Source organism: Tachysurus vachellii, chromosome 7, assembly GCF_030014155.1.
Source record: "Tachysurus vachellii isolate PV-2020 chromosome 7, HZAU_Pvac_v1, whole genome shotgun sequence".
Lineage (NCBI taxonomy): Eukaryota > Metazoa > Chordata > Actinopteri > Siluriformes > Bagridae > Tachysurus > Tachysurus vachellii.
In genome coordinates, this window is record NC_083466.1 from 13519393 (window position 1) to 13545545 (window position 26153).

General features: G+C 36.9%; 3 protein-coding genes across 8 annotated transcripts in view; 2 read left to right on the top strand and 1 right to left on the bottom strand.

Moving 5' to 3' along the window:
- On the top strand, positions 1 to 1552 carry LOC132847956 (bone morphogenetic protein 2). Its single transcript, XM_060873462.1, has 4 exons — positions 1 to 217; positions 358 to 970; positions 1063 to 1143; positions 1226 to 1552. The coding sequence occupies exons 1-4, from the start codon at positions 70 to 72 to the stop codon at positions 1368 to 1370; spliced, it is 987 nt and encodes a 328-aa protein (XP_060729445.1). The 5' UTR covers positions 1 to 69; the 3' UTR covers positions 1371 to 1552.
- Positions 1553 to 4241: 2689 nt separating this feature from the next.
- tspan5a (tetraspanin 5a) lies at positions 4242 to 22244 on the top strand. Its single transcript, XM_060874424.1, has 10 exons — positions 4242 to 4598; positions 11157 to 11207; positions 12930 to 13076; positions 13674 to 13844; positions 15105 to 15230; positions 16599 to 16646; positions 17379 to 17495; positions 18218 to 18279; positions 21375 to 21414; positions 21502 to 22244. Exons 1-9 carry the CDS (start codon positions 4515 to 4517, stop codon positions 21385 to 21387), a joined length of 819 nt encoding a protein of 272 aa, XP_060730407.1. The 5' UTR covers positions 4242 to 4514; the 3' UTR covers positions 21388 to 21414; positions 21502 to 22244.
- A 966-nt stretch (positions 22245 to 23210) lies between these two features.
- rap1gds1 (RAP1, GTP-GDP dissociation stimulator 1) overlaps positions 23211 to 26153 on the bottom strand; it is a 32139-nt gene continuing 29196 nt past the window's right edge. For all 6 annotated transcript variants that reach the window (XM_060874425.1, XM_060874430.1, XM_060874427.1 and 3 more), the window contains 2 exons: positions 25869 to 25997; positions 23211 to 24796 (listed from right to left, as the gene is read on the bottom strand). In XM_060874425.1, coding sequence (XP_060730408.1) covers positions 24669 to 24796; positions 25869 to 25997 — 257 coding nt within the window. In that variant the 3' untranslated portion in view covers positions 23211 to 24668. The remainder of the gene's footprint in view (positions 24797 to 25868; positions 25998 to 26153) is intronic.

Below are 26153 nucleotides of genomic sequence, written 5' to 3' on the forward strand. Positions count from 1 at the left end.
GGCTTGAGGTTTGTAGAGAAACTTCCTGAAGATTTTGAAAACAGGGATCTTAGCAAGGCCATTTTGGAGATGCTTCACATCAATAAGCTGTCCGTTCCTCAGCAAGCAAAGCCACATCCATATATGAAGCAAATTTACCATCTGCTGAGCACACAGGAGTCGAGGACGAGAAGCAATTCAGATGGGACTCTGGTGCAGAGTTTCCGAAGTGTACAAGGTAAGAAACTTCCAATTTACTCTTTAGCACAGAAACTTAAATAACGTTGATTTTTATCATATGTAAAAACCATTTTTTTTTATTTCATTGAAACAAATAAAGTAATTGCATTAATACTTATTCATACGGCTACTATCTAGGCACAAAATATAGCAAACCTGGTTGGATCTGGTTCAACTTGTCATACTTACAACCCTCCATGTCTGTTGCTGAGTTGATCTTACTGAGAAAAACCCTACACCCTGAACCACTCACAGTAACCGTGGCTGTACACAGCCTCTCGTATGGAGCAGGGAACCTGAGCATAAGTGGCCCCCTCACTGAGTACCTGCTTACCCTGGACCAGCTTCCTGCATCAGGCTATGATGTGTTCAATGTGACAGAGTCTCTACCTCATCACGTCCATGGACCACACATCTTGGGCTTCCAGCTGCGCTTTAGGGATGAAAGTGGCAGCCTGGTGCTCCACGAGGCCCTAACACAGAGTTTGTACTGCTTAAACACAAGCTCTCTAAGCCAGCCTCTGTTGGTGACTTACAAGGTGAAGCCAACAGAGCGGCCGATTTCTGAGCGCAGGCAGAGGCAATACTGTAGAGAGAGCACTCATCTGATAAAACAACATTCACAACTGAGACAGCAAAGAAGCACAAATGACACAACATGCATGCTTTATGAACATCTTGTTGAAATAAATAAAACTGAACTGAGTCAATGGATACTGCAGCCAACTGAATTTAACATCAGCTTCTGCAGGTAGCTGATATGTTTTTTTAATTATTTAATTTTTTCTATTCATCTATCTATTTATGTATTGTGTTACAATACACTATATATCTATTTCAAAGGGGTTTGTGCATGAAGGAACAGGCAAATCATACTCTGGGTCATCAGAAAACAAAGGATAAGCGCTTGGAAAATAACAAAAGGTACCTCCACATGAAACTAATTGTCACCTACATTTTAGTTGTATTTAATCTGTTTGTATTTAAACCTTGTGCTTCATTCCAGTCCACACTGCACCTCACAAGAGACGTCTCCTCTCATGGTGATGTATCGGACCGCCTCAAATGAAATCGTCATAAAGCAGATAAGAGATATCAGGGCACAGAGATGTGTTTGCTCAGACAATATTAGATCAAGTATTAATGGTTGAAATAAAACATTAATGTTTACTCAAATACAAACTAAAGTGCTGGCAGAGCATATGTGATTATAATTCCATTATTTAACACAGCCATAAAAGTTATGGCACTGAAAAAATATAACCCATTAACTGAATAAGAAAGATATATATGTTATCTGAAGCTGTTTAACTCATTAATAAGACTTGCTTAAGTGTTCATGGGGTATTAAAATAATATCATGGTTCCTAATGATGTTCCATGTTCCTGCCGATTTGATTCTCCTTAATTATTATGATCTCCTTTAAGAATACATTAAATGGGAAACACATCTTGTTACAATAGATGCTGAAATCCATCATGTTAACTGGGGACTGAACTTTAGGTGACTTCATGTGAATGGTTCAAAATAAACATTGCATAAATATATTTTATAGCAATACTGGAATCACATCAAAACTCAATAGGTAATATTAAATAAATTATGTGACCTGGAAGAGAGAAAAGATAACCACTCTTAATGATCATTCAACCCTTTCTTGATACTCAGAGTTGTAAGGAGATATATAATGTGTGTACAAAGATGTAGAAGATACCATACAAACACATAAAAAAACATCTGATTCTTATCAGCTGATGCAGCTACATAATTCAAAGTAAATGTGTACTCCTGTTGTCTTATGTAGCTGCATCAGCTACATACAGTTGAAATGACAATTAAAGCTTCTTGACTATTAGAATGGCACTACATGGTAGTTTTAAATGAAAACAAAACACCAACATTTCAACTGAGCAGTGTTTAATTTCATGCTCCTATATGACTCAGATACAGTGAATACTCACCTCTCAGTAGATAAGAAGACAGGTGGACACTTTTATGAATGTGCTATTAATAAGGACAAAGCAATATATATATATATATATATATATATATATATATATATATATATATATATATATATATATATATATATATATATATATATATATATATATATATATATTCATTCATTCATTCATCTTCTATATATATATATATATATATATATATATATATATATATATATATATATATATATATATATATATATATATATATATAAAAATCTGTTATGCCATCTCAAAGGTTTTAAAGCATACATAACTCCTCCAGTGGTGCATTATAAAATATTTATGCAATGCTTATGAATTCGTTTAAAAGACAGCCTGCATGGATGAACATTCACTCTTTTGACCACAAGAGGACAGGAATTCCTACATTTTTACAAGGACATTGTGGATTTTCTAATGTATAACTATGTATAATTTGTATTACTTGTATATGGTTATTCTGTCATTTTTCAGTTCATTAACTATAATGTTAAGAATAGATAGTAATCTTATAAGAAAGTAATGAATTTATATAAGGACTTAGCTCCAGCAAAATTACATGATTGTAATATAACCATTTTCCAATAAACATCTATTCTTTTGGCACTTGAAAAAAAAGACCACTTGAAAATAAATATTGCTTTCTACACTGTACGCCATCCAGTAATGAACTGGGAAAATGAATGGTCTCCTTAAGAGGTTTGTAATCAATGGCTTCACTGTCAAGAACAACTCTTACTGCAAAAAATGCCTAAAATTAAGTATTATGGAAAATAATCTGACAAGACTGAATAATGGTTGTGCATTTCAGAGATTTAAAAGATTCAAATGGACCTGAAAAATGAGGCCGAAGCAACTGTTTAAAAAGCAATTCTTTTTCTTTGTGGTTTCTTCTCTAATTTGTTAGCCTTCCTCTCAGTAAGTGTAATATTATAACTCCTGTTAAATTTAGCAAATTTTGTATTAAATTTTACCCATACATTATCATGAATATGAGCACTGCTTAAGAAGCTTGTTTTTGTCAGTTATAAATGTACTTGAATGTGATTTCACATTAAATGTGGGATGTGGTCCCTTAACCCTCAATTGCTCAGTTGTAAGTCACTCTGGATAAGGGTGTCTGCTAAATGCTGTAAATGTAAAGTTCACCGTTTCTCATTTATATGCACAGAATAAGGCCTGAAACACTTAAGAGCACTATATGTTAGCAGGTTGTTTAGCTAGCAAATGACAATGTGATATGTTTTGTATTATATATTATGTGTGTAGTGTTTCTTACAAAAATCATTCCAGCTAAAAAGCTTGTTTTTAACCAAATTTCACAGCTATACTTGAAACTTGAATTCTTCAGTGTAGACTCTAATTGAATTGAACAGATTCTTTTCAGATTACTTTGAAATAGATATCAAAACATCGTGAAAGGATAAATAAGCACAAGGGTAATCTTAATTGGTCATTATAAATAGTCGACTAACAAAGACCAGAAAGCTTGGGTGGTTTTCGGGGAAAATTTGCACTGAGCCATTTGGTAAGTCATAGACTCGACTCTTATTGGTCAGTTGAACCGACTCACTAATAAAATACGGAATATTCATCACACAAAGGCGTTTGCTGTCTCCCCCTGCAGGAGTTTCTGACCTTCACATCCTCCTGCAGGTTTTGCATTAAACTCCTCTGCACAACTGGACCATTTTGAGACCGAAGTAATACCCTCTTATTGAAGGAATCGTGTTTTACTTCCAGATGACTCGGATCCATACTATCAAATATTCATCTTTTGCACTGAACGATCGACAAAAATATAATTTATACGTACGGTGAGGTTCTTAATTATTAATTATTTTTTATTAATTTTTAATTAAAAGAAACGCTATTTAACACACGATTTTTTTGACAAGATAGACAAGTTTCACAGGCAAAGTCTAGGTAAAGTCTTAAGAATAACAGTGATGCAGTCTTTAGTCCCACCTACCGCGTTTTCACGAGAGCGCATTTGATTGGTCGAGATTTCGGTCAATCAAAATCAACCATGTCAAGTGTAAGCAGAGAACTAAGGGTTTAGATTAACCGTGTAAGTAAGCCGAGATTCGTTGGGTTTATCAGGTACCTTTCTGCTTAACAGCACGTCCCGTGAATATATACATTAAAGTCTATAATATTTAGCTGAGTCAAGGACCCAATCCTTAATGATGTCTCTGTGTGTATAAACCACAATGCGGGTGCTTCTAGTAGACAAAAAGCGGTGGTAAACAAACTGAACCTGCTACACCGTTTCTCTCAGAAAGGACTTATGTGGACGAGCATCAATGATGTCAGGAAAGCATTACAATGGACAGGAAGTCAGCTGCTGCATCAAATACTTTATATTTGGATTTAACATAATATTTTGGGTGAGTGTATATTTTGTTTTGTTTGAAGCTCGCGCTCGGTTGGCGGTTTGTTCGGTTTAACGGTTTCCAAACGGTGCGGTCTTTGTGAGAGGAGTCTGTGTGAGAAGAGTCTAGACGACGAGGAACGATATAGATCGGTTAACAGGACATATCTCTTTTAAGAAATATTCCCAGTAAACACCGACAGACCAAACCTCGTCTTATTGAGTCAGGTGGGTTTGTTTATTAATACAAAACACGCTGATATTCATCTCATCCTGCTATTCTATACTATATTGTCTTCTTCCGTCCATTTTAAATCCCCTTCTTGTAAACGAGCTTCTTTTCTTCGTCCTTCGGAGACCAATAAAACTTTTTAACGTCCGATTTTTACACGCTTTTCCCCCCTTTCACTTTACTCAGGAGTGTATTTTCCAGCCTGTATGCAGAGTTCACTGTGTCGAGCGCGTTTCTGTGCACAAAATAATCGCCTTTCTCATGAGCTTAGGTTCGACACCACTGAGCTACTGTAATAGCATGTCAATGTAGTCTATAGTAAGGGCACATTGTCACTCTCTGTCCCTCTCAGATCACAAGACATTTAAACCAAGCAAAGAACAAAACGTGTGCTGGAGGACACAAATATATCTGTCTAATTTTATAATAATAATAAATATCTGCCATCTTCCTGTTTTTCCTTTCCTTACGATTCTCTTTCCATATTTAAATCAGTAAAAATTTTATTTGTATTATTTTATATTTTTTTATATATTATTTATATATTTATGTATTATTTTATAGTGGACATAGTGTTTTTTTTAGGGAGTTTTGTGTGTGTGTATATATGTGTATATATATATATATATATATATATATATATATATATATATATATATATATATATATATATATATAATGAGCAAGCCAGAGGTGCTGGTGGCAAGGGAAAAACTCCCTGAGATGCCATTAGGGCTGATTTCTCTCACCTAACATCTGTTAGTACTGCATGCCCTATTGTTTATTATCTAAAGGCTAATCTGCATTACAGAGTCTCTGTAACGTCACTCATTACTCAGTCGTCTGACTCTCACCATTTCTATTTCTGTTTTAATTCAACATGAGAACTTTCAAGTTTAACTACTTCTTTGTACGATTGCAGCCTTATAATCAGGCTATTGTGGTGTTTTTCTGGTGCATTATTCTTTATCTTATTTGTTAGAAAGGTCTTGCACGTGAAATGTGCACAGGTTTCACTTTAATGGTATAATGTTAATATTCAGTTCACAAATCAGGTACAGATTTGGTGTCCTATAAGTTAGAGGCTTACTCTGATTCCACTGCAGGCTAATGGAATAAATACTCTTTATTGACCTCATGCCTCCTGTAAATCCTGACACTTCTGCTGCTGTTGGCTTTTTTCCCTGAGAATCCTGATAAGCTTAGGCAAACCCAATCTTAAATATTTTTTTAGAGCTAAAAATGCTTGGATGGGGGAAAAAGCTGCAAAACCTTCCATAATATTAAAAAATAAAATTCCACTTAATTGGTCCTATTTTCAAGCACAATGTCAATGAAATGTTGCACACCCAAAATTTGGGGGCAATAACGTAATAGGCCTTACAGTACATAAATTACACCTAAAGGTAAATTTTGACAGAAAAAGAAAGCTTGTTTGATTTAGATTTTTTTTAAATATATGTTTTTTCAAAAGAAAAAAAATAAATGTTTTATTTAAAAGGAAAAAAAAACCAAAATGAAATATAATTCATGCAGCAGTATTTACAGTGTACATTTGCTTCATATTTCTCTCACTGTGCTCCTTAATATTTTCAGCTTCACAGTTACACTTCGATGCACTTTCCATGTTCTGTGTGTCATCAGAGTGGGTCTCCAGTGTCGTGCTCCACTAGCTCGGTCTTTCCAGTGAATGTAGTCCTTTGTTTTTCTGCATTACATTTCCTGGGTACATGATGTAGGTCTTCTGAGGCTTTTTTCCATTTTGTTTCCATTTAAAAAATGTATGCAAGGGTGCAGTGTGAGGACATAACGGAGGATTGAAAAGATATCTAAAATGTTTTAGCATCAAGTCTCATCCAGGTGATGGTCGTATAATTATCACTAGCTTTGTATTTCACTAGGTGAATGCTGTGTATCAGTTTTCCTTATAAGAATTAAAGTAAACCTACTAGATAAACAGTCCTGGAAACCTCACTGTAGTACAGGAGGTGCTCAGATTGTAATAAGTTGAGGATTTGATTAGGAGCCTAAGCCAGCATAGCTCTTGAATGGGCTAATACGTTTAGAAAGTCCCCTAATATCTGTAAACACTATTTGAATTTATAGTACAAGATGGACAAGAAATAACCTGGTTATATCTTTGCATGCAGCTCATGCAGTATGTTTAATTGACTCCTTAGTAGCAGTTTAGGGCATGTTGTTGTTTCCAGGCATTTAATACAACTAGACAGATTAAACTAATAAAACAGCCTTGTCCACACAGTATCTATAGCGGAGTTTCTAACATGTAACAACAGGGGAATGGAAAATGTATTCTAATTACCAAAATTGTATTACAATTCATCTTTGCTCCTTTAATTGGGTTTAACATGTAGATGTAGACTCCGCTTCAGAATTCGATTGCATTAGTTTCGACTTTGTTGTTGTGCTGATTACAAGTACAAGCAAAATGCAATACAGTTAGCATCTAAGCAGAAGTGAAAATCACAATGTAGCATTTAGAGTGTGTGTATACGTGTGTGTGTGTGTGTATACAGTGATTTACAGAAACACTTTTCTGCTGGCTACAGACAAAAGGGTCTTCTGTGAATTCTGGATAGTGTGAAAATGTTGAGCAATAGTGCGCTACAGGCCCTTTCTGTATTTAATACTCATGTATAGTATTCAAGCCCCAGCAACACCAAGCCACTGTTGGGCCCTTGAGTGAGGCCCTTACTGTAACTCTCTCTGCTCCAGGGATGCTGTATCATGGCTGACCCTGTGAACAAATTCCAAAGTTGGTACATGTGCAGAAACAGATAAAGAAAGAAATAAACAGAAAAGGCCTTTGTTTGTTCAAGTTCTAAAATAAAACGAGGCTGTGGGGCTTGTATTTAGCGCATAACACTTCCTTCCTTCTGATAAGCATGACTTTTTTGAACTGTTACTTTCAAAGGGTCATTTTCAGGAACAGAATTTTTTCACTTGCACTATGAAAGCTTTTCAGGTGAAGATGAAACCGGAACGAACAAATCACTGTAAGTTTGTACAGTAGTAATGATGAACAGTTGCTGCCTCACGCTCTTGGACACTCCTGCACACACTGACATCTAAGGACATTATATATTCAAAATGTGTCTTGGGCATAATTTAGAGAAATAATCCACCGGTACAGCTTCTGGAATTCATGTCATGGTTTTATTGCACAGCACACTAGAATTTGGTGACAACTGGTTTTGTGAACGTTTTAAATGTCTTAATGCTCAAACATGGCGTCACATTTCCAGCTGGTGTTTATTTGGGAGCGCAGCAGTATCTGTGGTATGGAGCTGGTTTGAACACACCAGACAGGGTGCAAATAACGGTCGTTCACAAAATTTGCAAAAGTAAGATTGGCACATCTGGAAAACACAACAAACCTGTTTATGCATCTTCAAAAAGTACCTCGAAAAGTCAGGTAAAATGTGCCGTGCCACGCACAGACATGTAACACTGCAATGTTGTTGAACAGCAGTAACAATAAATACACTTGGGAATACACTGCTTATGAGAAAATAATAAAGGCATCAGTGATGCTATGACATTTTACCTGGTCAATGATGATGGTCATCAAAATGGTTAAAAATAAATAAATAAAAAATCTCTTGCTTATAACTTATAACTTGCAAAGTCACACCACATCATCTCAGCTGTACACAGCATGTGAAGTGTGATTAAATAAAACAGGGGTGGCCAACCGGTCAGAGACCGAGACCATTTTTTTACTGTGTTTCTGCAAAGAGACACATCATACCCATGGGCGCACTTGAACATCACCTTTTTTTTCCCCTGCCATTTTGAGAGCGAACTTGGCATAAATTCTTTACTCAAATGATCTTGCTCCTACTGGGAAACTTTGAGATATTTTCACCCCACTCACATCTGCGTTTGACGAAAATACCGTATTGAACTCAAGCGAAGCGAACATGCATATTAAAAAGACACAAATACTGTACAAACTTCGATATGAACATAAGAGCTGCATGAAACCGGGCAAAGAGCCGCATGTGGCTCGGGAGCCGTGGGTTGGCCGCCCCTGAAATAAAACATGAATAGCTTGTATTAAAAACTTTAAAGAACAATGTTGACTCTGTGCAGTAGAGAACATGGGTGGATGGAAATATGCCGTCAGGGTGATCAGAGCTGTTATAAGGGCAGATCCAAACATCCGGTTTCTGTGCACAGCTGAATGCTTCCTGTTTTACTCTTGAAAGGTCCCTTGTCCAACTTCAGTCCCATGTAGGGACATATTGTTACTTCAACAATTCATATTGGCTAATATAATAATAATCATATAGCAGAATGTCATTCATGTCATTCTATATTGCCATAATGTTCTGTATTCACAAAGGCATACATTAACTGATAGATGATAGACTGCTCACTAATGCTGGATAGAAAATATATTCCATGATTTTAGATCAGAAATGTGTAATCTAGCTAGGAAAAGAGCTATTCGTGTTTAACTCAGATTTCCTATATGAATGTCAGCAACGTTAATGATTGAACCAGGAGATGACAAAAGAGTCCCATGACCACTCCAGGCCCTGTTTTACAAACAGCATCAGATTACTAATCGCATTAAACAGACGAGTCGAGCGTCGGTGTTCTCACTGCCAGACCGTGTGTGTGTACTATGAGTTCTCATTGATGTGATACAAAAAAGTGTTCAAAATCCTGCAGCTGTATTTATTATAAACAGAACTTTATTGAAAGCCTTGTTCCTATTCAAACTGGTTAGCATCAGGAGCTTTTTTGATCTCATGAACTACACTCTATAGCCAAATGTTTGTGCACAGCTTACCATCACTGCCGTATGTGGTTTTTACTCGAACTCTTGGTTGGAAGCACAGAATTTCTGTGTCTTTGTGTGCTGTAGCTTTACAGTTTCCTTTCCATTACATACGAGCTCTAGGGAAACATGATGAGCTGATTTTAGTGTGAAAGAATTGGAGTGTCCTGCACAGAACCCTGGCCTCAACCCCACTGGAGACCTTCGGGATGTACTGGAATGCTAAATGCACATTAGGTCTTCTTACTTTACATCAGCACCCGATCTCACGAATGCTCTCGTGGCTGAATGAGTACAAATTCCAACAGCCATGCTCTACAATCAAATAAAAGCCTTCCAAGCAGATCGGAGGTTGTTCTAGCAGCAAACTACAGTATATTGGAATGGCTAAATATTGTTTTCCACATCCTTTAGTCAGTATGCCATGTACATGTCATCTCATAGGGACTCTTATTGAACTGAATCTCCTTGAAACACTATGTTTCAGACTGAACAATAAATCTGATCATTTGAAGCATCACTGTCAGTCAGTCCTAATCTCACACTGTAAGAAATAGAGCTTTCTAGAGAGCTTGGCACACTATTGCTGCCTGTAAATATATTTTGAAAGCTGAATCTCGGTTCACTTGAATCACTGACAAAACAGTTCGGGTCAATTCAGTTTTATTTGTATAGCGCTTTTAACAGCAGACATAGTCACAAAGCAGCTTTACATACTGTAAATATATGAATTCAGAACATAAATTATACATTTATTTTTAATGAGCAAGCCAGAGGTGATCATGGCAAAGGTAAAACTCACTGAGATGATATGAGGACAAAGCATTGAGGGGAACCAGACTCATCTGGTCTCATCTGTGTGTGAACACTGGCAGTTTAACCCCTCATATTTTGCTGGTTTCTTAGCAGTGGTGTGCTCTTGACTTTATACTGTGGAACATTTATTAGGTAAGAGAATCACAATCATTAGTATATAAATAGTATACTGTGTAAACATCAAATAAATGGATAATACAAAATTCCTGCCTGTGATTGGGTCCTTTGGTCCTTCTGATGTGCGTGTGTGTGTGTGTGTGTGTGTGTGAGTTTCTGTGTGTGGGTGTAGGCGTGTGTGAACATGTGGTTTTTAACAATCATTACAGAAAGCAAGCTTATTATTTTAACCTTGTTATTCATACAAATACAATAGATTATATCATCTCAAACCTCACCTAGGTATTAGAATTATATCAGTTGATAATTGCCCTGGAAATGTGTTCGTACTTGTTAAGATGTCTTGCGTTCACTTTAAGGCCTGATCGTTACCAGGGTGAACTGTTGCAATCATAAATTTAGTACACGTTCACTCTCACTGACCCCGGTTTCATTTCCTTTCTGGTACATTCCGTACATTTTCTGGGTGGAGTGAGAGACAGGACTAAATAGAGTAAATAGAGATGTTGCATTGAACTTATCAGGTCAAATCCTGAACACATGTTGTATATTAGAATAAAGTGTTGAATTACTGAACCTTTCTTCTGTTTTGTTTTTAGTTACTGGGGGTGGCCTTCCTGGGGATTGGACTATGGGCATGGAGTGAGAAGGTAAGAAAGTGTCAAAAACACATTTGGTGAAGAACTTCCATGATGAAAGGTGCATTAGGTGCTGCATAGAAGCGGACTATGTATACTTGGTTATAATGGAACAGACTTCCATAGCAAGACGTCTGAGAGAGCTTAATGTAAATGGTCTGGATTTTGTATAACCTGCAACAGAAGGTTTCAGAAAACTGGGTTTAGGGAGCTATGAATGGGTTTTGCAGGTTGAGGAACTATCTTATCTTATGGTATAGTTGGTGTGCTATTTTTTATTCAGCTAGAGGGGATTTGGCAAAAACACGTACACAAGCAACTGAATTCATAATAAAGTGTATTCTTATTATTGTTCTATTTGTCTTCATTTTTTCTTCATATTTTATTCATGTAAATCTAAATTCAACCCAGCAGGGGTGTCAGACATTTCTACGGTTTAAAGTGAGCATCTTTCCACAGCAGCGTTTCGGTCAGATGCAAATCTTGAGTAAAGTCAATTGTTTTTAAATCTTTGTCTGCCTTTGTTTGCTAACCCAGAGTGGGTATAATGACAGACCTCAGCTTTCTAGGTGCTGTATATCAAAAAGAGCCAGATATTAAGCAAAATGTACAGAGTAGGACTGTGGCAGTCTTTAAGTGGTAGATAATTTTGGTCTTTTTCATTAAAGGCAATGTACCTAAAAAAAAATCTTTTCTGGAAAGTTAGCATTTGTCATCAATTGCCTGCCTTCACATTTTTACTGATCAGAACACATTTTAGCATGGGGAGGATGTAACTGTGAAAACAAGCACGGTCGACACTGAAGACAGAGAAACTTCTCAGTGTACATGGAAGAGAAGTGGATATTTGGGGTTAGTCTGCTTTCAGCAGAGACGATCGTGTTTTAGACAACATCAAAGCCAATTCTCACCAAAGAATTTTATGCACAAAGAATGATATAAAACATGATTTTATTCCATTACATAATGATGCTCCTAGTGCTGTAAACACGGGCCTTCACTTAAATGACCATCTGTTACATCTCACTTGAACGCTACTCTCTTCACATTTGGTATTAACATCTAATACAAAAGATGTTAGTGAACTAGTTACAGGTGAAATATAGCAAACTGGATACTGCTTCGTTAAGAGATCCTGTAAAAATTTTGCAGTGTTTGACTTGATGTTAGACTTTAAAATGTGTAAAGATCAGGAGGGGTGTAATAGACTTCTGTTAGTCTATATTTAGCTGCCACATGTTTCTGTTAAAGAAAACACTACACTGTTAAACCATAAAGCTGTGAAGTCAAATTTTTTAATTCCCTGAACACTGACAGCACAGGCCTAGACTCTTACACTCCCCCACACAGTAATGAATACGTCTCTGTAAATTTGACTTTCTTTTCTTGCTCTTTTTTTTTTTTTACTCTTTATTCCTCAGTGCTGGTGGTGTAAAAAGCACATGAGAGATTCATAAAGCAAATGTTTGGCCTTCCATTGATTGTATGAGATCTTGTTGGCCATCCAGTCAGCAACATTGCTCAGGAGTTTAATGAGATGTTGTGCAACAGCATTTATATTTTCTCTGCTCGTTTTGAACTGATGTTATGTTTTGGAATTTCTGGTGAAAACTTTGGTCGAGAAATGTGATGCCGTGTAGTCAGTGAGGAAATAATCAGGACACGTGTGTGAAAGTTCTGATCATATCTTAATACTACGTCTGAACAGGACCTAACCCTTTCTCTCTCTGTCAGGGCGTGCTCTCAAACATATCCTCCATCACTGATCTGGGTGGCTTTGACCCCGTCTGGCTCTTTCTGGTGGTGGGTGGTGTGATGTTTATCCTGGGTTTTGCTGGATGCATCGGAGCTCTGAGAGAGAACACTGTACTCCTCAAATTTGTGAGTCTTTTTTATATATATATCTATATCTATATCTATGGTATCCTCTTTAAACAGTCAATCTTAATCTCCTGAACACTGGCAGCTCAGGTTCAAGCCCCAGCACTGACAAGATGCCAATGTTGGGTCCTTGAGCAAGACCATTAACCCTCTCTGCTCCAGGGCCACTGTATCATGGCTGACCCTGTTCTCTGACCCTAAGCTGGGATATATGAAGGAAAGGATTTTACTGTGCTGTAATGTATATGTGACACATTTCTGAGGTGTGTATATGTGACATACAAGAAAGAGGACAGTTCACAAGATCCGCCCATTAAAGTGTTGAACTTCGTTAAATAATAGTTCTAAAATTAAATTCATACATCATTCTTATATTGACGTAGGACTCATTACATCTAAGTAAACTTTTGAGCTCATGCCAGTTATTCTGTACATTTTCCAGTTTTCCTATGTAGCAGTTTTCTATCGTGTAGCATTTCATCTGTTGTAATTTTAGTATCAGAAAAAATGTAAAAAGAAATTAAGCCTTGAATTATTATAATTATTATTATTATTATTAATATAATTAATACCCCATGTTCTTCCTGCCCACTCCAGTTTTCAGTGTTTCTGGGGATTATCTTCTTCCTGGAACTGACGGCTGGGGTTCTTGCCTTTGTCTTTAAGGACTGGATCAAAGACCAGCTCAACTTCTTCATTAATAATAACATCAGAGCCTATAGAGATGATATTGACCTCCAGAATCTCATCGACTTCACTCAGGAATACGTAAGTGTGGAAAGTGTGTGCTGTGTTCATTGCATGATGCATTAGAGTGAATGTTGCTTAATGAGACTTGAGACAGAGAGTGAGAGGAAGATTAGGACAGGAAGCTAGATGCCACAATTGCAGTATATCTGTTTTTCATAGGCAGTGACCACAGCAATCTGTTCTACATCATGCTGGCTGTAATAGGAGGAATCCCCACAAGGCAACTCTTATTTATTTTCTGTATTATTAGCTGACAGGTTTGCTACGTTCATCCCAGCAGGATGCTGAAGCTTATCTGTTTTTCTGAATTGATCTGTTAATGTTTCATTTTTTGTTAAACAAACCATCTTCGAAAACTGGAAGCTGTCAATAGTACTTTGGCAAATGTAGTATATGCACATTTTGATGCCACAACACTACATGTGATTAAACACACATTTGTTTTACACTTTAGTGTAGTTAATGTAGTTTCACGACTACACAACTTTTTTCTTCTCAGCTCCATTTTGAGGCCTCTTGTATCTAACTGCAGTTGCCAGGTCAGCTCCTGCTTGATGAGTCGCTTAGGAATATAATTCACTATTGGAGTTTAGCAGAGCCCGGTGCTGTCACAGAGATGATCAAGCACTCTGGATTAGCATAAACTAACACAGCAATTGATTTAGGTGGCATCCTTAAGAAGTGTATATATTACATACTTGAGATAAATGTACTGTGGATGCATTAGTTTTACAATGGAAAAAAAAGAAGAAAAAAACGTTTCTTTGTTGGTTCGACTGTAGGTTTTTATTTTTACTCAGACCAGATTCACTTTTGCACATATTATATGAACACTTCTCAGAGTGAAATTGTGCCTAACAGTTCTGCTGTTGAGTGCACTGAAACAGAAAGGACGTGCACACACTAATTTCCACACACACAAAGATCCAGTGCAATTGATGATGATGATGAAGAGCTCATTTAGATGTTGTCGTAGTCATAGAATTGATCAGTAATCAAATCTTTCCAGCAGCACTATGAGAAACAATGTAGAAATGGCTGATTAAGGCACAACCAGGACATACTACATGCTGTACTGCCTGCTCAGTTTATTTACGCCGAAGCCACTGTCATACATTATGTTTAAGACTAACTCCTACTCCTCTATAAAAAACCCCTCTGAAGACCTTTATAACACATTTCACTCCCAGCTTTTAACTAGGAATTCTTTCAGCATTAAGTAAACATCTGAGTGATTCTCATGGGCTTTTCAAGTATTTGATGATCTGTTGTGTGCAGTGGGAGTGCTGTGGGGCATTTGGAGCCAGTGACTGGAATATGAACGTATACTTCAACTGCACAGACACCAACCCCAGCCGAGAGAAGTGTGGCGTTCCCTTCTCCTGCTGCACCAAGGACCCAGCGGTAAGAGAGAAATGAGTTGGAGTAGATATATCAGGAACGGTACACGGTGAAATGCGACAACGTTTCTCCAGGACCCTGGTGCTACAGTACATAGAACAAAGACAGAGCTAAGGACTTAAGTAAGTTAGTCCTAGCCACATAAAGTGCATCTGTGCAACCTGGTGCATACTGTATATTCTATATTACATGTGCAAAAAATACTGAACACTTAATATAATAGCTGCAGTTATATGAGGTATTGTAATGTACCTCATATAACTCACAATGTACCTCATAAGTCACAAGTAATCTGCCACATACACGATTGGCTAGCGTCGCTCTGATTGACCGGAGAGAGAGAGAGAGAGAGACAGAGATAGAGACTCCTAGTCATAGATGGCTAAAGCATCATCAGGATAAGAATTTCAGATGTAGGATTTAACGACAGGAGGCGAATTAGATACATAAGACGAATTCTTCTGTTGTGCCACTCAGGAGTCATTGCAGTGTTCTAATAGTACATTCTGGCAGCACTTAGACAGCAGTTAGACTAGTAAAGTTACAAGATAATGAGTGCATGGATGATGAGTTCACACATTTCCCACACAGCAGATTTTACAGACTTTACTGATCTTACAGTGCAAACCTGCAATAACCGTATTATTTTCAGTTGAAGTTTTTTGTCCTCAAAAGGTCAAGCTGATCCTTCTTCTAGGCTTGAAATGGCAGTGCAGCGAGCTGAAACGCTGAGGTTAGACTGAGGTCTCCTCTGGGGAGGACATGTTGAGTTGTTATTCTTCAGCATAGCAGTGATCGACTGCAGGAACTTTCCAAAAGAGGAGTTGTATTGTGAAATAAGGACAGAGCCAAGCCTAGATCTCACCAAACATCACTCCATCAAACTCCATAAATCTCAGAACAGAGAATTATCAGGAGAATCCGATTACAGATTGTCCTTTTAGATTACAACACAAAAACAAGTGAGTCAGAGAAGGCCATTTAAGGTAAAGAGCATTTATTAGAATATGCCATGAGCTGTCAACCTTTTATTGTTTAATCAGCTGTAACTCTTCATCTGAAATCGTTAAACATTTTGGCTGATTGCTGAAGTGATTTAATTACACACAGGAAAGAAAAACCCGTCAGCCCATAGATGTGTGTAGCATTTACTGTTCTTTCTAGTTAAATAGGAAAATGACAGGAAAACAAAACTAGGATTTGCTTAACCTGCAAATTGGAGTAAATACTGAACATAACAGAAGAAGCCTTTTTCATCCAGCTGAACCAGCCCAAATGTACAACAGTACTGCTTTCTATGTCTAATCTTATGAATGCCTTCTACTGTGCTAAAGAGGAACTATTATTTCTGCACTACTTCCTTTTCTTTAGGAGGATGTCATCAATACACAATGTGGATATGATGTCCGGGCTAAATTGGTACGTTATGCTATTCTTATCTTTTGCAGTCCATTCCTCAAATTCCATGTTCAGGAGAACGAAGTCACATTTCTAAAAACAATAGGAAGCATTCCAACTATTGTAACATGGAAAGATGGAAAATATCTTTCTCATCTTTATACACAGCTTGTGTAGGGCTACAGGATGCAAAAATGAGAATTGATCACCTTTGGAAAACTTTTAGAAATTGCCCTGATTAAAGGTGCCTACTATCTGTTGCATGTAAATGATCCAGTATGTCACACTGGGCATGTGGAGCCCTCTGCAGGCCATGAATCAGACCACAGATGATGATGATGGTGGTGATGATGATGATGATTATTATTATTATTATTATTGTTGTTATTATTATTATTATTATTGTAGTTGTTGATGATAATAATAATATTACTATTATTATTATTATTATTGTAGTTGTTGATGATAATAATAATAATATTACTATCATTATTGGTATTATTATTATTATTATTATTATTACTGTAGTTGTTGATGATGATGATGATGATGATGATGATAATAATAATAATATTACTATCATTATTGGTGTTGTTGTTATTATTATTATTATTGCTTGCAAACCAAACAAAATGAAAATGAACATTGTGCTACCTTTTAATCATATTATAAACATTATAAGAGAGAGTCAACAATTCTGCAAGAGTAATATGTAATAAATGTAATTACATAAATATGTTGTTGTTTCTGTAGGATGACGAGCAAAAGACCTACATATACGTGAAGGGCTGTGTACCTCAGTTTGAGAAGTGGTTACAGGACAACCTGACAGTGGTAGCAGGCATCTTTATAGGAATTGCCCTGCTACAGGTAAACTTCATGAACCCCTCTGTGTTTGTATTTATAGCTAAGACTTTTAACCTTCGCAACATCTTACCCCTTATATATATATATTTTTTTTTACAAATATGAATGGCATTGTATCTGTCACTGTAAAAGTACAAGGTGATTTAGTGCAGTGTTCACCGTCAAGCCGCTAAATCCACTACATGGTGAAAAGTATGTGAACATCTGGCCTTCACACCCAACTTTTTGCCACAGAGTTGTAGAATGTATTTGTACACTGTCATTTTCTTTGACTTGAAGAAGAGGCCCTAACCTAAGCAAATATACACTCATTCAGCACTTTATTAGGAACAATACATGAATACTGGGTGGCCTTCTGCTCAAAACAGCCTCAGTTGTAACATGGATACCACAAGATATTAGAAACGGTCCATGTTGGCAGGACTGCATCACACAATTTGTGCAGACCTTACAGGTGATTTTATGCACTGTATTGCTGTTACATGTCTGAGTAGATCATTGCACGACTGTGCAGGTTTTCCTAATAAAGTGTTCTGTGAGTGGATACGATCACTCTGTACAATGTGTCATAAATATCGTCAGAAATTCTATCTATTTACCTTTTCTAATCATTTCTATTTTGAATGATATTTTCTCTATTCCCACAGGGAAGAACATACAACGTTATTTGGTTTAATGTGTATATAAGATGAGAAACGTGTCTAAATTTGCCGTCTGTTTGGCAGATTTTTGGTATATGCCTGGCCCAAAATCTAGTGAGTGATATTGAAGCTGTGCAGGCGAGCTGGTAAGTGAACTTGATCAAGCTAATAACGTAATTAGTGAAGATCTCTTTGCTTATTCTTCTGCATGCATCAGCAACTCACTGCACACTTAGCCACACTGTATCCTCAGTAGGCCTGCTTTGTTTATTTTCCTTCTGCTTTTATACATATTCAGATTTGACATCAAGTACAAGATACTAGTGCTGGAGGCTTCTCAGAATGTGGATCATATAAGAAAGTCAAATAAGCCTTTCTTTATATTAATACTCAAACATTTTGTATCTGTGTGGCTTTATATAAACATAATTAATCTAGATGCGTGGTGTAGTTTATTTTCTTCTAATACAAATGATTTTGTAAATACTCCGTTGCAGACATCATTAGGATTTTATCATACTTTTATTTTATAACAGTCATACTTTAACACCATTAACTATTTAAGCAAGCTGATAAACGGCACCACCTCTCCTCCTCCTCCTCCTCCTCTGCCCATCGCCCCCTGTACAACTCCAGAGAGAAAGCCTCAGTGTACAGAGAGGCGCTCACCTGATGGATACAATTGTAGGCCACTTAGAAACCTTTACCAATGTCCTTTTAGACATGGAAATAACCGCAAGACTGAATGATTGTAAAACTTTAGCAAGAGCAGATTTGATTCAGTTTTATTTGCCGATCCCAGCACAGTGTTAGCTTGTTATTACTCACATCTAAGTATGATGTGTATATTAAGGTTAACATGTACAGGGACATTTGCACCACATCTAAACTGAAAAATCAATTCCACAGACCTACTCAGTATGGATTTTTTACCTAATAGCAGGCTTTATTATTTTGATACCCCAGCGTCTCTCTCGTTCTCTGTGCCAGTTAGAAGCTGGCTTTGCTTTCCTAAGTCTCCTTTACGTGTCCATATGAATCTTGCCTTCCTCGAGATTATGGATGTTTTCACACCAACACTCTTTTCATAAGCATTACAGAGTAGGATGTAATTTTTCGGACAGTATATTTTATTGTTGTTTCAGCTTTGTACTCCAGGAAAAGTCAGCTCACTATTCGTAATGTTTGTTGATGGTCTCCTCATTCGCTAGCAGCTGCTAATAAAATAGAAATGAAAACAAAACAAATAGCTGCTTGTCAGTTTTCTTGCATGACAATTCAGAAAACTCTTAAACATTCAGGTGTTCCAGTCTAAACCAAGGAAACTCTTAGGAGCTGGAAACAGCAAGCTGTGGCTAACTTTCCCTTAAAATATCCTTTAAAGTATAGAATGGGAAGAAGAAATGGTAAAGGTATTGGGTCAAACATTTAACAATCACTGCTGTTACACCGTAGCATCACACATAATGATATGCACAATGTAAGAAATTATATTAGAATTTTAAGCTCTTAGTTGTCTGGAATCTTTAAATCTTTTCTCTGGTGATGCTCGACTTGGTCTGTAATGCAGCCATCTGCAACTTTTGCTAGTTTCAGTGGCTTGTGACCTTCAGTGATATAAGATCAGTGGACGTCAGTGGATGTCCGTCAAAAGACATTTTTTAAGACGTTCTTCATTCTGGAGAACTTTCCCGAACTGTTCAGAAAAATTGAATGGCTTTTTGGAAGTAGACCTGAACGATTCGAAGCAATATTAAAAGGGCCATGAGTTTACATGGTTCACACCATATTAGATGTGCATAGGTTTTATAGAATGACCTTTAATATTAAATAGCCATTTTCTTAACAACATGTGCTGGAGTATAGAGCCAAACCTGAGGCATAATTCATGCACTGCTTATAAACAATGTGATTATATAAAAAAAAAAAAGATTATTAAATTATCAGTAGATTATAAATCTACTTTTAAATTCTTTATTATTACTTTATTCTTTAAGTATTTTTTAAATATACTTTCAAATTACTTTTAAATTCTGCTTATATATATAATGTGATTTAAAAGTAGATTTTCCAGTAAAATGTGGTAAATTCAGTTAAATGACCACAATTGGGGTGTGTCTGTCTGTATAAATCCCCACATACTGACTCATTCTTCATGAATGGATTGTGGTAAGGCACACAGTAGACCTGGGGAAGAAAAAATGAAGGATTTCTCCACCTTTGAAGATCCTAATGTGCACAGCTGGTGGGCAAAACCCTGAGGTTCTGTATAACTATCTCTACAGCGCTTTACCATTCACGCCTTTATGGTCATATAGACTAACAGCCAGCTCTTGCCATAAAAGGCACTCGACAAGTTTTCCAAAAAGATACCTTAAGGAATCTCTGGCCTCAGAAATCAGGATTAAATGGCCTGATGTGACCATAATAGAACTTTTATGATTTGCATTGCTCATCACCTGACCAGCTATAGCTGTAGACTAAAGCATTGTGGTGGCGGCATCACGATATGGAACCTCAGACTGACACAAACCTTCAACAGTCTGGGAATGTCTGATCAGAAGTCAGACAGAACATGAAGGAGAGGAGGTTGAATGATTTGTGTATGATTTGGGCTTTTTAAAATGAACAGAGTTGTGCAGGAAGTAGATTATTCCAGCAATGACTAAGCTTCAAGCCTGAAGTAGCAGCAAAAGCACTGGACCTTTTAGTGTGTTCCCTTCCACTTACTGCAACCACAGACATTTTAGTGTTTAGTGTTTAATTTCAGAATCCATTTGATACTAGTTATATTGGTGGAGGTTATATTCAGGTCTTCATATGCATTAGTCGCATTGATTCCCATAATGCACTGCAAGCCAACATCAGTTTAAAGAGTAAGAAAGAAATTTTGGTTTATCAATGCAAAAAATTGTGGAATATTAAATATAGTGTAATATAGCTGGAGTTATATTTACTCTGATCATTCTGTACAAAAGTTTACATCCACCTGGCTCTTAAGATGGTGTATTTCCTTCTTGAGGATGTTTGCACCTTTGGTAATAGCTGTGTACAAGTCCCTCAGTTGTCCTCAGTGTGAAAAGATAAAGCATCTGTATCGAATCAGAACCTCGCTAACAGTTAACCTGCACGTGTTCTAGGTATTAGCAAACCGCCATAACCACTTTTCTTCAACTAGCTGATCGGATGATTTGATTTTCTTTCCTACTCTTCATTTGTTCTCTTTTTTTCTACTTTGCAGTTTGTTCACATGAAGATAATGTTCCTTCAGTCATTCACAGGTAACTGACTTTTACTAAACACACTTTTACACTGTAGAGCCAGAACTATTTTAAGTAAAACAAACTTTTTTTTTTTTGTACTTACAGGACACAGGAATAATGACCCCAGCAGCTGAACTCAACATGCCAAGTTCATCAGATGTGTGTTTGTCTATAAAAATGCACTCTTGCACCACATTTTTCTTTCTTTTTTTTTTTCACCTGTTAATGTTCCATAAAGACACATACAGATATTATACTGAAGAAACTATTTTGGTCCAGTTTTTGGACAGTGACTTCTTATTTCTTCTTCAACACATTACAATTTTGATGAGCATTTTTTCTGTCATATGTCAAAAGGTATGAACCTGTACTCTAGCAGGTGAAAGTCCATCATCGTCAGTGAACAACCTTCTGACACCAGCAGGACGTACCATGAAAGTATCGTCAAATGATTTATAAACCAATCGAAAAACTCAGAGGTCCCGGCAAAGATGTAACGTCAGTAACAGGGAATATCAATTTAGATTATAAACCGAATTCAAAAAGTGTTCAGGGGAAAACTTTCTATAATACTAAGTATTTTTCAGAGTTATTTCATAGTGGTTTTCCATGGGGGGGGGGAACAAGAATACAGATTATTTAAGCAGTCAGTCAAATGGAATTAATAAAGAAATGTCAGATAATGAACAGAAATGTGTAATGTAAACTATAAGGATGTAAAATGTATAAGGGAATGTTTCTCTAACACAGACTTACTGTAATCAGCTTAACTAATATTGGAGGAAATGTGAAATCTTGATTCTGTGCTGTACTTTAACCATTTTATCAAATAAACAAAGTCTTTTTCACCTGCTCACAGTCACATTATTGATGAGATGAGGAAAGGATTGTGTATGAAGTTAGTGAGAATTAGTGAGAATTTGCTGTGGTGTAAAATCAGCCCTAATATTAGTTTATGGATCTCATTCTCCTTCACATGACCACATTTCCCAGATTAGTTTACAGGCGATGTGGGAAGGGAAACAGATGATTCTCTCAAGTGTTTGGATGAACTGTGTAACCGAAAGGTAATAAAAATGCTATTAACTGTAACACTGTCACATATTTCAATTGATTTAGTACACATGAAAAATGTATATTGCTGTCGTGTATATTGGTAACATTTTTCACTGGTGTAAAAACCCCAGCAGATACTACAGCACAGCACTCAATCTCTCTCACACATTCTCTCGCTTTCTCACACACACACACACACACTCTCTCTCTCTCTCTCTCTTACTCTCTGACAAACACACACACCCTTTCACCCGGAAAGTGTAAACGCCAGTCAGTGGATATATTAATATTAATATGGATCAGCTGTGGATTTTTTACACTCCATACATGTGGAAAAATATTTTATATAGTCTTACATTATGCTAAAAAAAAAAGCATTTTTTTCCATTAAACAAAAAGCTTCACATTTCCCTTGTATCTACTGAGGTGTCCTAAATGTTCTACTGCTACTGTCTTCTGTCACCATTCTCAACACTACACAGTTCTCTGAGAGAGTAAAACATGTTCCACTGCAAAATAACTGCCACACAGGAAAGGTGGCATCTTGCAAACACACCTAGATGGTGTTAATATTTTAGCTGCTGATTACAGAGCGCAAAACAGTGTGACAAACTTTTCCCTGCAAGTTAATGGTAGTTCTGAGAATAGAAAGGCAGTTTAAATGAAGTGCTGCTAAAGCAGAATTAAGGTTTTCATAGGTTTAAAATTATTCGGTTGGAATAAACGTAGTTTATAAGAAAAAGTCATAAAACCATGAATCCATCGCCAGCAATTGTCTTTAATAATCATTTTCTATCTTCCAACTGTACAATTAATCAGTGACATTTACAACAACTAGTCGAGTTTAAATATCTGTAATGCAGTTAATATAGATATATTGGATTTCTGAGTGGTTCCTTAAGGTTACAAATCTGATAAATAACATTTACCAAACAACGTGGCAACATCAGAGTGGTACGGTATCCCAACATGCAGTGGAAAAGCATGTTTTGGGATATTCAGTGGGTTGTTAAAAGACAAACCTGTAAACATGCAAAATCAAGCTCAGGAAATAAAAATGTGCCACAGTATCAAATGTACACCTTGGATAGAGAGCACTCAAGAGATCTAAGAGACTCAGAATAGGTTGTTACTCAATGGTCAAGGATTATGGAACTGTTGGCAGTATTTCAACCACCTTAAAACATAAAAACACACACACTGACTTGTCGGAGTCCATTCTTGACATTTGACATAATTGCATTATTTATTTATGGACCTGTAATGATCCATGTCTGTATGAGTTATTATACCTGCTGTAAAGGCAGACATGTTAAACAGTGTGCTATACCCCAACACATTATATAGCAGAACGTTATTAACATCGTACTTATCATTTATCAGTTTCACTATCCTGACTAAGTGTATGCAGCAAATAGAAATAGTTAATTAATTGTTAACAAGACGCCATTATTTGTTCATAATATCCATATGACTGTATTAATCTGTTTCAAAATTCAACAGACTAGAGATATATATAGAATTAGCTCGTTCCGGTAAAGTGGCTTCATAGTTATGAACATGAGTGGCACTAGGACCATGGGGGAGGTTAAAATGTAAGGAGGTTTCTCTCTGGTCCTGTCATCCCACATACAGTACAAACACATTTGATCTCTACTCGAACATGTCAAAGGCAGGTACTTGTATATATTAAAGGAGAGGAGTGTATCTGGCTAAAGAGTGAGGACTGGCTAGCTGAACAGACACACTATTAAATTAAACTACTTAAAAAACATGCAGGTGTCAAAATCAGCAAGTTTTCAAGCTACACAGAACACGTGTGGTCTACACGGCATGAACATATGGCTGCGCTAGTTTCTCCTCTAGCCCTCATGTAGTTATTGTCTATTTTTTTTTTGTCTTCCCTTAATGAGATGCGAACGCTTTGTTTAATCACAGCTATGGTCTTTTTATGTGTTGCACGCTCCCTAGCTCACTCACACAACCTATTGCAGAAGGCAGTCTACGATGTCCTACGAAGTGTTGAACACATGCGTGAAACGAGCTGGGTGAGTAGAGGGGACTTTATAGCAGGGAGGATAGGCCAGAGTGGGACTGGATACCTTGGCACATGACAGAGGGAAACAGTGGGATTCGTAGGAGTATAAGAGATTGTGTATAAGGAGGGCTGGCAGGCAGAGAGTGGTTGGAGTGTGTGCTGTGTGTTGAAAGAGTCTTTAGCTCTGTGCCGTTAGCCTCTGTTCTGTTAGCGAGGCCTGATGGGCCACCGTTTTGTTCTCGTGGGAGCGCAGTTTGGACACCACATCAATGAAGGCCAGGCTCTGTACTTCTTTATGTAGAGGTTCTGAAAAGAAAGAATGACTGTACAAATCAAACTTCATGATCGCTTGTCATTCTCAAGCAGGACGTTGGCATGTCTGAACCTTGCCTGCATAATGACTTGATTTGGTTTTGACCAGAATTGTTGGTATTGCCTAAAATATAATATACATTTTTTTACTTGAATGTAAATATATTTCCCCTGAAACAATGTAGAAATATTTTCATTAGCTATCTTTAGCTAACCTTGTCCGGCCTGGCTACAAAGATCATGCTGGGTAACTATTAAACCAGTTTAACAAACATCTGTAAATACAAGTCTGAATACAAGACTTTCACTTGCTAGTCTTCATGCATTGAACATCATTCATTTATCAAGCTGCTGCATGGCATCGTGAAACAATCATGTACACGTTTAGTTTATATACTGGACACTATATGGGCAAAGGTTTGTGGACACCTGATCATCAACCCCATACATGCTTGTTGAACATCACATTGCAGATTTAGTCCCACTTTACTGTTATAATAAACTTCTGGGAAGGCTTTCGACTAGATTTTAAAAAGTGTAGCTGTGGGATTCAGCCAGCCAAGAGCATTAATGAGATCAGGCACGGAAGTCGGTGGAGTTCTTCCACTACAATCTCAGAAAACCATGTCTTTACGGAGCGAATATACTTTGCAGTGAGGGGAAAGCTTCATCCTACAACAACAAAATTCTAGACAACTGTGTTTCTATTTAGGGGTGGAAAGGTAAAGTGTCCACATACTTCTGCCTATATCGTGTATACTCTATATTATTTCATTTTATTAGGAAGACCTGTGCATTCTGCAGTTAACTAATAAGCTAAACATGTGGCAGCAGCATGATGCATAAAAATCATGCAAATACAGATCAAGAGCTTCAGTTAACGTTCACATCAAAACTCATCAGTTTCACTACAGCTACTTACAGAGTTAATTCATAAGGAACTGAATAATGTACTTCAAGGTGAATACCATAAGAATCGCAGAATTGAAGACATTTAGACTACATTTATTGCAGATTAGTATCAGCTGAAATGCAGATTCGTATCCACAGTATAGACGTCCCTCACCTGAACCCATGACAGAGCAGATGAGGATCATGGAGTTGTATTTGATCTCAGGAGCGCTCTTCTCTTCTGTCAGCAGCTTATGTAGGACCTGTACCAGTGTGGCTCCAACAAAATCCTTCTCTGCTGAATCTGTCAGGAATAAGACTTTTTTTTTTTTTTTTTTCATTTCTGAGTGAAAAGAAAATATGGCTATCCTTGTAACTGAAGGTTGTGTTAGAATTAGCTTTCGAAGTTACTTTACTGGATCAAGAGTGAGAGAAATTAGTCAGCAACTTTGTCAGAAAC

What these genes read in the sequence shown, in the direction of transcription:
- LOC132847956 (XM_060873462.1), top strand. Translation starts at nt 70, where the DNA reads ATGCTTCACATCAATAAGCTGTCCGTTCCTCAGCAAGCAAAGCCACAT. An exon ending in TTTAACATCAGCTTCTGCAG is followed by an intron (nt 971 to 1,062) that starts GTAGCTGATATG and finishes TCTATTTCAAAG; the next exon opens with GGGTTTGTGCATGAAGGAAC. An exon ending in CGCTTGGAAAATAACAAAAG is followed by an intron (nt 1,144 to 1,225) that starts GTACCTCCACAT and finishes GCTTCATTCCAG; the next exon opens with TCCACACTGCACCTCACAAG.
- tspan5a (XM_060874424.1), top strand. Translation starts at nt 4,515, where the DNA reads ATGATGTCAGGAAAGCATTACAATGGACAGGAAGTCAGCTGCTGCATC. An exon ending in TATGGGCATGGAGTGAGAAG is followed by an intron (nt 11,208 to 12,929) that starts GTAAGAAAGTGT and finishes TCTCTCTGTCAG; the next exon opens with GGCGTGCTCTCAAACATATC. An exon ending in ACACTGTACTCCTCAAATTT is followed by an intron (nt 13,077 to 13,673) that starts GTGAGTCTTTTT and finishes TGCCCACTCCAG; the next exon opens with TTTTCAGTGTTTCTGGGGAT.